Source organism: Electrophorus electricus, chromosome 11 (assembly GCF_041902795.1).
Source record: "Electrophorus electricus isolate QZ-2024a chromosome 11, ASM4190279v1, whole genome shotgun sequence".
Classification (NCBI taxonomy): domain Eukaryota; kingdom Metazoa; phylum Chordata; class Actinopteri; order Gymnotiformes; family Gymnotidae; genus Electrophorus; species Electrophorus electricus.
In genome coordinates, this window is record NC_137507.1 from 26,012,501 (window position 1) to 26,025,000 (window position 12,500).

At 47.4% G+C, this 12,500-nt stretch overlaps 1 protein-coding gene across 5 annotated transcripts in view; it reads right to left on the reverse strand.

The window, feature by feature from the left end:
• LOC113588428 (receptor-type tyrosine-protein phosphatase mu) overlaps positions 1 to 9,410 on the reverse strand; it is a 164,263-nt gene extending 154,853 nt beyond the window's left edge. For 3 of the 5 annotated variants that reach the window (XM_081722646.1, XM_081722649.1, XM_081722647.1), the window contains exon 1: positions 9,012 to 9,410. In XM_081722646.1, the coding sequence (XP_081578772.1) occupies positions 9,012 to 9,084 (73 nt within the window). In that variant the 5' untranslated portion in view covers positions 9,085 to 9,410. The remainder of the gene's footprint in view (positions 1 to 9,011) is intronic. The other 2 variants (XM_081722651.1, XM_081722648.1) reach the window with 1 other exon arrangement.
• Positions 9,411 to 12,500: the final 3,090 nt, after the last annotated feature.

Here is a 12,500-nt window from a genome sequence, read left to right on the forward strand (position 1 = left end):
ATTCTTCAGCCCTGTAATTTAGAGAGAGGGGCTGTGATTACAGACTCAAGAGGGGCTTCAAACAGCGCGTGTCGCTGCTCATTGTTGCGGCGCGTGCGCCTCCGCTTGTCTTTGGTAGCTGTCCAGACAGCTGTGGACGTCTCGAGCCGTCAAGGGGGGGGGGGGGGGGTGGCGAGGACGCGCGCGACGGAATCGTTCGGCCGTCGAGCGACGCGCGTGCGTTAAGCGTGGCACTTGATCCAGGGTTAGAGGCACTCCGCGCGTGGTGTCAAGAGAGCAGAGAAGGTAGAGTAGACTAGAACAGACTAGAGTAGAACAGAAGAATGTAGTCCAAAAATGGAGCAGATATGTAGCAGAGAAAGGATGGGAGGAGGGGATGGTGAGGATGTGGTGGAATAGGAAGACATGGAGAGAGAGAGAGAGAGGGAGGGACAGAAAGAAAATAGCTAGGTAGGTAGCAGCATTGCTTTGCCTGAGGCGCAGTGTATGACAGCAGCGACACTGTCAAAACACAGCGCCACTGATTGGATAACACGTCACACGCATTTGTCAAATTAATACGGGACCGTTAGTGTGTAATTGAGCATTATTACTGACCGCTGATTTCAATGGGCTTTTCTGATTTTAAGTCATTTAACTTAAAAGACAGTACGGGGGAAGACAGAGATAGGTATGTTAGAGAGGAATAGAAAGAGAGAGAGAGAGAGAGAGAGAGAGAGAGAGAGAGAGAGAGAGGGGCAGTCTGATTGAGATGCAGTGTAGCAGAGGTTTGTGGGTACTGTGGTTAATAGATTCCAGGCAGGTTTGCCTTATAAAGAGGTCATTCACTTTGCCTTCAGCAGTACTGGTGCAGAGAACAGTATCATGACTCCACATACACACACACACACACACACACACACACACAAATGCACACACACAAGCACACGCACACACACACACACTCACACACACACACACACACACACACGCTCACACACACACACGCACACACACAAACAAATGCACACACACACACACTCACACACACACACAAGCACACAGGCACAACCATTCTCACTGCTTTAATCTCAGAATGCAGAAATCCAGCATAACTATCACTTTTTCTATCTTATCACACTCTCTCACAAAACAGGACCCCCCCCCCCCCCCCCGAACTACACGTATTATTAACAACGCTCTGTCTCATACCACACACACACACACTCCTATACTTTTCCCATGCCACATCTCACGCAGCTTCAAGACAAATGAGGAGGGCATTAGGCAGTGGAAACAATGGGAACATTGCATTTATATGTTTTTATTATTAACATTTATTGTTTCATTGGTCTTAAACTCTGTAACCTACAGTCTGGGAATACATACGTACTGCAGTGTCTATGTCATGGCACTAATGCAGCTTGATTTGAAGTCAATTTAATTTACACTGCAAGATAAAAAGTCCGCAAAAGAGAGAGAGGGCGAGAGAGACAGATCAAGGTGAAAAACATGAAAGAGAATGAGAGCGCAAGGGAGGGCAAGGGAGAGAAAGAGATTGCAAGGAAGAGTGAGAGTGAAGGAGAGAGAGAGCGAGGGAGAGCAGGAGACAGCACACCAGCCCTGGCTCTCTGGAGCATTGCACATGTTTACCGTATCAGACGGCCTATCACAGTAATTTCTCCCTGCAGACCGTCCCTGGCCGGCCAATCACAGGCAGACGGTTTGGCGTCTGTTGCAGCAGAGTGGGGCGGAGAGATGAAAGAGAGATTCCTCTTCGCTGTAACAAGGCAGCCCGGGGTGCGTACGCTCCTCTGTTCCCACGTGCCCCGGCACGGAGCAAGCCGGGGTCTAGACAGCCTCAGCAGAGCCGCTGCAGGCCTCGGACACGTCCTGCACGGCCAGCGGTGGAGATGTGGTGAGACGATAGTGAGGGAGACATTACAGAAGGCGTGGTTATCAGAGCGATGCCGAAAATGGCCCACATCGATTAGATGGCAACTCCTTTCCTGAGATCATGTGATCATGGGGAAGTTAAAACTATAACACTCTATCGACGGCCTTTTTCCCGCTCTCGTCATTGATGTGAAGGACCATCAATACACTCACACACACACACACACACACACACATACACACACACACACACACACACACACACACACACACTCACACGTAGGCAGCCATGGGGGAAGCAGAGGCTAAGGCTAACATGACCTACTCACGCAGGTGCTAATGCATTAATGACCGGGAGAGACGCGTTAATTGGGCTCACGCAGACACCGTATGACAACTAATGGAAGATTTGGCCTGCGGATATGTACACACACGGGGGGGGGGACTGTATAGACGATCGGAAGCGTGTGTTCTCACCAGGAGCCCAAAGTGACGACGAGCAACTGACCGGGACCATAGGCAGGACAGGGTAGGCAGAGGAGCACCCATCACAGAGAGGGACGGAGAGGAAGAGGAGTGAGACAGGAGAGGAAGAGGAGAGACAGAGGGAAAAAGCTCGGCAGGTGGGGAGCAAGAAGGGAGGGGAATCTGTGAAAACGCGGAGACGGATCGTTGGGACGCTTGCTCGGAGCTGGCGAGATCCACGCCAGGGAGGTCAACCCCCCCGCTGCCCCATCACCTTCCCCTCGCGTACGTTCCTGGAGCCCCAGTGCTTCGGGCGCCGCTAACCCGCCGGATGTTCTCATCTGCGTGCTCGAGCAGCAGCTATATCAATTACCTGGGAGCCCACGGTACAGACTGCTCTCATTAACGCGGGCGCATGAAAAACCCAGAGTGGCCGAGGTGGAAGAGAGGAGCTAAGTGAATTAAGTGAAGCTGGACAAAGATGAACTCTGTTCCAGTGTTTTCACACGTCCCTCTGAAAAGGATGCCAAGTGCCCATCTCGTGCCCATGGAGTGCCAAGGATCACTCACGAAGTTTGGGTTTGCCGTGAATCACACACCGTGCCCTTTTGCAAGACTTGAGGGACCCCCCCGCCCCGAAGAAAAAAAAAATCAACCCACCCTTGTAATTCTAACGCAGTTCTCATCATGAGACAGAAGGGAGACCCTTCGAGCATTAATTAGCGTGATTTTTTTCCTGCATGCGGACCTCTCTCTACCACAGTACTCTCTGAGCGCAACCTTCTGTAAACATACTTCCCACCACAAACAAGTTGTTGTTTTTCTCTTTACCAAATTTCCTTTTAGATTTTTGTTCTTTTTCTTGATATGGTGATGAGAGCACAGTATAAATTACTCGAGTACTGCTTACAAATCTCTCTCTCTCTCTCTCTCTCTCTCTCTCTCTCTCTCCTCCCTTAGTTCACTTGATGCCCAGATTTTTCTCTTCCACACTGACTCTTATTTATTTAATGTCACTTTCCACCAACATCTGTTTTTCATCTCTCTCTTCCTCTCTTCATTAGGGAGATGCCGTGTGTCTGTGCGTGTGTGTGTGGGTGGGTGCGTAATTCATTAGTGCTATTCCTCCTCATTGCAACACAGCGGTGTGTATAATTAGTGTCTACCTGTTTGTCCAGCCTCCTTTTGCATCCTCACATTTCAAGGCCAGTTACTACGTGCCTGCATCGCCCCCGACAAATTACCGCTGCTCCTCTGTCTGTCTCTCTTACTGTCTGTCTCTCTTACTTCTCTCTACCTATGCAGAGAGAGCTACCACTCTTTAGGTCTTAATTCTTACACATTTTATTCTGTTTCATTTCTTCCCTCTTCTTTCTTAGTCTCCATCACTCTTTCTTGCTCACTGGTCTCTCTCTCTCTCTCTCTCTGAGTCTCTCTCTGGGTCTCTCTGTCTCTCTCTCTCTCTCTCTCTCTCTCTCTCTCTGTCTTTCTCGCTGAAGTGTGCATGCGGTGGCGGTCTCTACACAGGGCAGCCGAGGCGACCTGACAGTCTCATGGCCTCCGCACGAGCGCCGAGCCGGGCCCCTCAAGCTCATCTCCAATTAGGATCTGATTGGCTCTGACTGGTGTGCTAACTGAATCGTGGGCCAGGCTGAACATGCTGGCATCGCCGAGTTGCATCACTGTGTCCCTTCAGCACAAAGTCAGTGATATGCTATGAAAACCACACTCACACACACAAACACACACACACACACACACACACACACACACACACACACACACACACACACACACACACACCGAGAGGGAGACTCATGGTAACAGTGGCTCTGGAAACAGTGGTAATTTGCTGACACCTGACATTATCTGCACACTAGAGATAGTACACGCCTTACTAAGCTCCTTCAAAGCAGACTTTGGAGTGCTCTGAAAACAAACATTAAGCTCGCAAGCATAAGACTTCACATCAACAGCAAACAAAGCAATAAGTGCATTGCCCAGACAATGGAAAACCAGCTACAAATCCGTACAGTACGCCAATACACACACAATGCGCTATTACCGTGATAGCAGTGTGAGACAGACTGCTCTATATTAGCTGCCTTTCTGCTATACACCATCATCAATCACCAAATGCGTTATTATTAGTAGTAGTAGTAGTATTAGTAATATTATTATTATTATTGTTATTATTATTATTATTAGTAGTAGTAGTAGTATTAGTAATATTACTATTATTATTAGTAGTAGTAGTAGTAGCAGTAGTAGTAATATTTTTATTATTGTTATTATTAGTAGTAGTATTAGTATTAGTATTATTTTTGCTATGCTAGCATTTATTGGAGTCTGTGCAAAATGCTGCCCAGATTTGATTTCATTCTCCACTGGCTCACAAGTTTTGTTCATCAAACCTCCACAGTGACTCCCTCATGACTGTGAATCTATATGGGTAGAGAAAGAGTGAGAAGGAGGGACCGCTTAGATCTGAACTACTGGGCTGCTTTATATGACAAGTTGGGTTTTTTTTCACTGCAAGCGAGCGAAATTCACTACGAGCAAACGGAATTCTCCTCCGGCGAGCGGCGCACCGCTGACCTGGAACTCCGGTCAGGCAGGACGCGCTGGCCGTCACACAGCTCGATCGCAACAGGTTCCAAGCCCAGCCTGGACAGAACCCGCTCCTGCCTCGTCCCAGCCCGGCGCGCTAAGGCTCAAACACGCCGTGCTCATAAAGGAATGCGGCCCTTTAAATATGGCCGACCCGGAGTTCACTGACACAATGTAGATGCACATCACGACACACCTGTCATATGTACCGTCCGATACCATTATTTTTATGGAATCACATCAGCTAAATGATTTTACTTTGTAAACAACCGAGACCGATTCATGAGACGAAACATAATAGATTTTAAAAAGTGCAAAAATCTAGCGTAAATGAGTGTAGCAGAGACAGATGGGTGCAGTACGGGACGTTGTGTCCTTTAATCACGAGGATTTTCACACTTCTTCTAAAGTGTGACATAATCGCAGAGGCTGCCAGTAGCGGAGGCCTACGCTACGAAGCGGATTTGCTCGAGTCTTTGTGGTCTTCATGGCCAGTTTAAGGTCAGTCCACCTGTTCTGTTGGTGGGGCTGATGTCACGCGTATCCCAGCTGTAGACACACACTTCAGCATATGTTCTTTCATGAGAAGGTTATGCTGTCATGCGGCCGTCATATGGCTTTCAGTCTCCATAGAGACCTACGTCAGCCTTTGAAAAGTGAAGTCTACCTTATGTCTTTGTGAAACTTTCTTGTGTTGCTATGTTCATAGTCACGCGCTGCAGTTCTGTTGTGTCCTGTCGCTTCGCTAAGCCACGCCTCACTCCAGTGGGCGGAGTGACAATTGCAGCAAGATCCACCAACTTTGGCCATGGTCATGAGGAACCGTTTGCTTGCGAGTAAACACACAGAAGTGAACGGGTTGTTGTTGTTGTCTGCGGGGGGGGGGGGGGGGGGGGATGGGGGGGGGATGAGCTACACCTGCTGTTGTTTTCTTCTGACCAAAGGGGATCTGTTTGCCAGGGCAGCAAAACAGACCTGGGCATCAGAACATCCTGTTTTCAGCTCTCCATGTACTGTGCACACACACACACACACACACACACACACAGACACGCACATACGCACACACACGCACACACACGCGCGCACACACGCACATGAATACACCCACACAGACAGTTGCTGTCCAATCTCAACCACAGCCAGACTCCTGTGAGCTAACCACCTCAAGACTGTTTGTTTTTCTGCTTCTCCGCTAATCTCGTGATCTTCATCTCTTCTTTAGACGACATTTGTTTTTTGGGGGGTTTTTTTGCCCTGTTTCATTACATTTACTACCCTAAGTTTCAGAGCAGCAATTACAAGTGCGAGAGGCTGTACTAGCACATTTTAAACAGACAGTGTGACCTGCACTCCGGTGAGTGGTGCTTGTCCCATGGCAAAGGAGGGCTCACTTCACTCCTCTCTGGAAGGCCGGCACTCTGTCCATCACCTCTACACAGCAAGACAAATTCCAGCCCTTCATACTTACAGGCGTGGTCAGGAAGTGATCCCCAGCAGTTAATCAATCATGATGTGGAGGAGAGAGAGAAAACGATCAATCGCCTTAATCTATTTTCATCTGAGGTTTTGGGTTCACCGCATCATAGTGGGCAAAGACCACAAACACTCTAACACACACGCATGCACACACACAGACACACAGACACACACAATATATGCAGATATGTACATTCTCACTGGGCATTCATAATTTCAAGCAAATTTTTAAAACTGGTTTAGCACATTGGCATGGAATGCTTTCAAGGCATTTATCACATCTATTAAAGTTACTACATCTTAATTACACAAATTACAGAACTGAAACAGAAATGCATCATTGTTTACATATAAATGCCCTATGTGAAAATTACTGCTGCCTACTATTTAAAATTCATATCCTCAGTCTCTGTTATATTCATCTGAAACTGGTTGCAAAAGGAAACTTGGTCCAGAAGCATGGATGACCACATGGTCTATTCACCAGTATGCGTTTGCTGTGGACAGGCAGACATACACATAAAACCTGCTCCTTGGAACCGCAAATGATGGTTTTGTAGGACGTTCTCTGATTTGTTAAGTCTACTGTGACTATAATGTGAGATATTTCAGTTTCAGTTTAAAAAAGAGCACCACAGACCTCATGTGGTGTGTTACAGTGTCCCTTTCAATTTTGTAAAAACATAAAGAATGCTTCATTTCAGAAAAGATGATTTGAAATTAGTAAATTGATTTTTTTAATTAATGTATCAATGATCAGTTGTCTTCTGGCAGTAATTGTTTTTAACCAACAGACGTATTTACATAGATAAACCGCAGACATGTCTAAAGATGAGAGCATTACTTGGATATCTAGATGGGGTCTCATAACAGTTTGTGTAAAAAATGACAGGACGGTCAGCGCTTGAACTCTGGATGCCCGAATCTACGGGAAAAAAAAGACCTACACACCAAATATGAGTGAGTCATGCTGCCCCCTTCAGGCCAGCTAGAGAACTGACACCATACCACCGTCACAGCAAAACGGAGCCCATTCACTACACCTCAGGCTTTCGTGGAGACCACAGAGGAAGTTTAGAAAGATCTTCAGCAGAACACGCTAGTTCTTATTTCCAGTAGATTAAGACGATCCTCGCTGGCTAGTTTTTCGACCAACACGAACGGCTCACAGACAGGTGTCGGACTCCGTGACTTCCGCAATAAACTCCGGGAATACGCAGCAGCCGCAGGGAGAGGAAGCGTGCGTTCACGTGTCATCAGAACAAGTGACAGCATTGTTAATGCCGAAAAAGCAGAGGCGACCCGGTGGTTACGCTGCTCACTCTACCGATTAACTTGCAGCGGCTATTAAACATGCAAAAATGCATTGTCCAGCCAGGAAAGCAGTCTGAAGTCACATCGGGACAAACAATGCACCGTGAATGCAAACTTCATAATTCAGTTTCGTGGTTCAGTGGTTCATAACAGGTCCACGCACACAGCGCAGCAGCTGCAACTGGACTGGTTCGGACGTCCCGTGCCGTCAAATCTCCCGCTTATCGAGACCCAGTCGTACAAATAGGGACCCGTTTGTCTCTTTCATTAACAAATTCCCATTCATGGCATGTAACAACCCGTTGAGATGTTGACTACAGATGACGCATATTTAGTTAAAATAATTTGTGGCTCGTGACCACAGCGGTCAGCGCGCAATAACGAAGTGGGCACGCCAAGCGCCACTTGTTAATCACGACGCCGATGCACGCGACGCTAACGCAAACACCGACGCCGCCAAAAGAATCCGCTCGAGACGCTCGGGTGGGCAACAGAAGCGGTTTAAAAAGTTGGAACAAATGTTGCAAAAAAGCTCAAACCTTGAAGCCAATACGCCGCCGTCGACATCTGCGGCAGCAGGCTATCATTAATGAATCAATACGCCAATCCGTTATTCGATACACGCGGACTGTAACTAATTAGCTGAAAAATATCAGCAAGATGTGGTGTCAAAAAGTGACTGCACGCGTTTCTCAAATCGCTTTATTTAGGCTTCAGTGCTCTAAGGTGGTGCGATCTGTGCACAAACAGGTGCCTTCGATTAAATCCGTTTATAGTAGTGTAGTAGCCCAACTATGTTCCGACTTGTGGAAAGCGGAGCTCTCTGAAACGCGTATAAAACGAACTATATATGCGCCGTGCAAGCGAAGCACCAGTGAGTGTTTTCAAAGAAACGTTTCATTTTACGGCACAGCGCGGTCATGTGTATAAATATGGCACAGGAGCGGGACCGTGTAATTACCGAATCACCATGTCTGCAGCGACTCGGCGGCAGTTTGTGGCTTGCGCCAGCATTTGCACAGCTCGAAACTACGCACGTACCTAAAAACGCAGAGAACAGAATAAGCAAGTATCTAGAAATGACCACGAGCGTTCATTAGCAATGACTGCAGCGTGTGCATCTTAATTGGCAGAGCGCGCCAAGTTTCTGGGGATGAAAAAAAGAGCATTTCGGAGATGACTGACTCACTCAGTTCGCTACTTCTCGATCGGAGGTCGAGGATCATAACTTCACGTTGAAGCATGCCGTTAGAAAAACAAACCCTTACCGTTATATACCTGTCCTCGCACCGACGCCAAGAGGCTGACCGCGGTAACAAGGCAAGCGAAAACTTTGTCCATGTTGGCAGTTTCGGGAACGTGAAGCCCGACTGTGGGGTAACACTGCCGGCTCCGCTCAGACCTCTACTTTGGAGATGTCTCGACCAACGCAGGTGAGCACGGCGAGTCCTTGCGATGGTATGTCTCTCTCGCCCTCTCTCCCTACTTCTGACTTCCAGATTTCCAGGAGGAGCCTGAAGCCGTTTGGCAGCGGTGAGCGCGTTCGGTCCGCTCTCCGGTAGAGGGGGTTTCGGAGCTCGCGCACTCAGGACCCGTGCGCGACCCTTGAAGAGTGAAACCAGGATGAGCGTGAGCTTCGGCGCGCGGAGAGGAGCGCGCTCTGCGCTCCGGCTGCTATTGTCCCCTACAGAAGATCGCGTCTCCTCCCACTCCGAGAGCTGGCCAGTGGCTCCCAGCGGCATTCGTCCTCATTTGAGAAGCTCGGATGGAGTTTCTGTCCGCGAAAAGCGTTAAATCCGTTACATTTGCATTTACATTTACGGCATTTAGCAGACGCTCTTATCCAGAGCGACTTACAAAAGTGCTTTGTCATTTACTCATAGAATATATCCAAGTACAGTATAGTAGGTTACAATCAAACATACCAATGAACTAGAATACTGTAGAATACAGGGATGAATGCTGATACCTAGAAGTGCAAAATACATAAGGTCTATGTTAAACAATGATAAGTGCAATAAACTATAAGTTACATTTACCATTACAGTTATCGTTACATTTACAGTTACATTTACCGTTACATTTCCAGAATCAGTACCTGAGTCTAAATTACAATTGGAATATCCATTTCTTACTATTTATCAGCTTGTAGCAAGATGATTTTTTTAGATTAAAGGTTTTCACTCTTGACTGTCAAACTATCGTTTTGCTTTTGACAAAGGAATGGCATAAGATGCTTGTAATGGAAGAATACAGGTGACAGGACAGGTCAGGTCGTTTAGAGCAGAGAAAAGATCTGGGAGTGTAGCACCCTTGGGTTAAGCAATTGTTTCAGGATGGTTTTCTCATTACAAATGTGTGTCCTGGGGCAAGGTCATTGTGTGCTAGTGTGCAATCACCCTCTCTGTATATCACATAAGCCGTCATTGTCTTGTCAGAAGCCTTTGGTGAAATGAAAATAAAGCAAGTGGCATTTAGCATACATAAATCTGACTAGGAGCAGATCGCTCGCCTACTGAAGACTCTAAGACTCTACGAGACTCTAAACCCAAGACTTAGCCGCAGACCACAAACTCAGATGTGCATAGCACATAGCACATTAAAAAAAATCCAAAGAACACCGAGTACTGACTACAAAAGTAAACACGAGCCTCAGACAGGAAACTTGCGAGTGAACAGGTGTCGCTTTGTTGTACCCTAGAAGTGAGTGGGTGTCTGTGGTTTTACATGTTGGCATAAGAACAGAGTGATGAGAAATGACCTTGGAATAAAACACGAACACACTCTCACTTCCACACACACTCCCCCTCACACACAGCGCAGGCGCAACATGCTTTAATTGGATTGCGTTTAAGACGTCTTCTGGTAATTGGCTTTCTCTGGGCCAGCACCCATGCATCCCCCCACCCAAGCTCCCGGGCCTTTGCATCATTACTTGATTAGTTGATTGGTGGCCATGGCAGATATTTTGTTACCATGCGGTGCTGATTACAGTAAATAAGAGGCCTGACCTTGGCTAGGATGTGTCGCTTTGGAGTGCAGGGTTGGCCAAGCAGGTGCCGTCCACGCAAGACGTGAGGTGAGGCATTTGGAGGAGATCAGCATCTCCATAACAACAGAGGTAGAATGCTGCGACTGAGTGACAGGGTCGCCGATGTCCTCTTGTGTTCTTTCACATCATGGCATTGAAAGGATAAGGGGAAATTGGTGGGAATTTATTGAGAGTGCTGGAACCGATGTGATCTAAAATATATATAATATGGGCCTTCCTTTTCAAGAATAGGGACCATGCGGAATTCAGATACTGTATGAACAATGTTGGGGGTCTTTTTAGAACTAGTTTTAGGTTTCGTTATAGAACCTGCTGTTTGCGTTGTGACCGAATGTGATGTAGTAACGATATCGCGTCCATGGAGGGCACTGTTGTGTACTGTGCAGCAGTCGCATTTCTTGCACTCAAAAGGCAACGCCACATATACCACGGCTTAATACGTTTCCAATAAAGAAATTTACGATGAACATCTGTGGAATGTTATTTTAAATCGCATCTTATCAGTTCCATCTCAATTTAAATTCCACACATCCACTCCATTCGATATTCAGTGTTCGTCATACCATCAAAGCCAAGGACTGAATTGCGCAGAAAGTCTCAGATTTCAGACCCCTACAGCTACAACAATTAATTTATGTGCAAAGTACTCCAGAATGCACAGTTAAAAAGGCAGGCGGCGCTTTGTGGCTCCATATCCGTGACTCTGTGATTGATAGGTAGGGGCTTGTGAGGGACTCCACGAATAAACAGACCACAGAGCACTTCCAAAAAAACTTCATTTATAAAGGTTAATTGTGCAGGCTTATATAGCGACCTCTGGGTGTAGAGTACGTTTTTGTTGTCTGCTGTAAGTCACACCAATAGAAGCAAGTGTTATCTTTTGTTCCTCTTGAAATAGTTTAATTAGCCTTCGGATCCAAACAGCGGCGTGACAGCACTGCTGTGCTTGATGGAGTGGAACTTTAATCAAATTTTAATGCCACTAAAACCTGGAGCCTCCCAACGTCCCTAAACTATCTCTCCACAATCCTGTAGTGTCACGAGCCTTGCTTGAGCCCCGAGAGCGTGTGCGTGTGCGTGTGCGTGTGTGTGTGTGTGTGTGTGTGTGTGCACCCATGTACGCATGCACGCATGCAAGCCTGTATGTATGCACACACACAGGATCAAGTGGTCCAGCACAAGGCGAGACAGTTTAGTCCCTGACCCCAGAGGAGGTCTGCGTGGGGCTAAGCTCCAAGCTTACACCAAGCTAAAACACAGGACTGAAATAGAGAGGGGAGGGGGCTCTGGGCAAAAAACAGGACTGAAATAAAGAGAGAGAGAGAGAGAGAGAGAGAGAGAGAGAGAGAGAGAGAGAGAGAGAGAGAGAGAGAGAGAGAGAGGCCCCGGGCAAAAACACAGGCGTGAAATAGAGAGAGAGCCAGGCCCTGAGCTAAAACACAGACCTGGAAATGAGAGAGAGACAGGCCCTGGGCTAACACACAGAACTGAAGCAGAGAGACAGGCTGTGGGCTAACACACAGAACTGAAGCAGAGAGACAGACTGTGGGCTAACACACAGGACTGAAGCAGAGAGACAGGCTGTGGGCTAACACACAGGACTGAAGCAGAGAGACAGGCTGTGGGCTAACACACAGGACTGAAGCAGAGAGACAGGCTGTGGGCTAACACACAGGACTGAAGCAGAGAGACAGGCTGTGGGCTA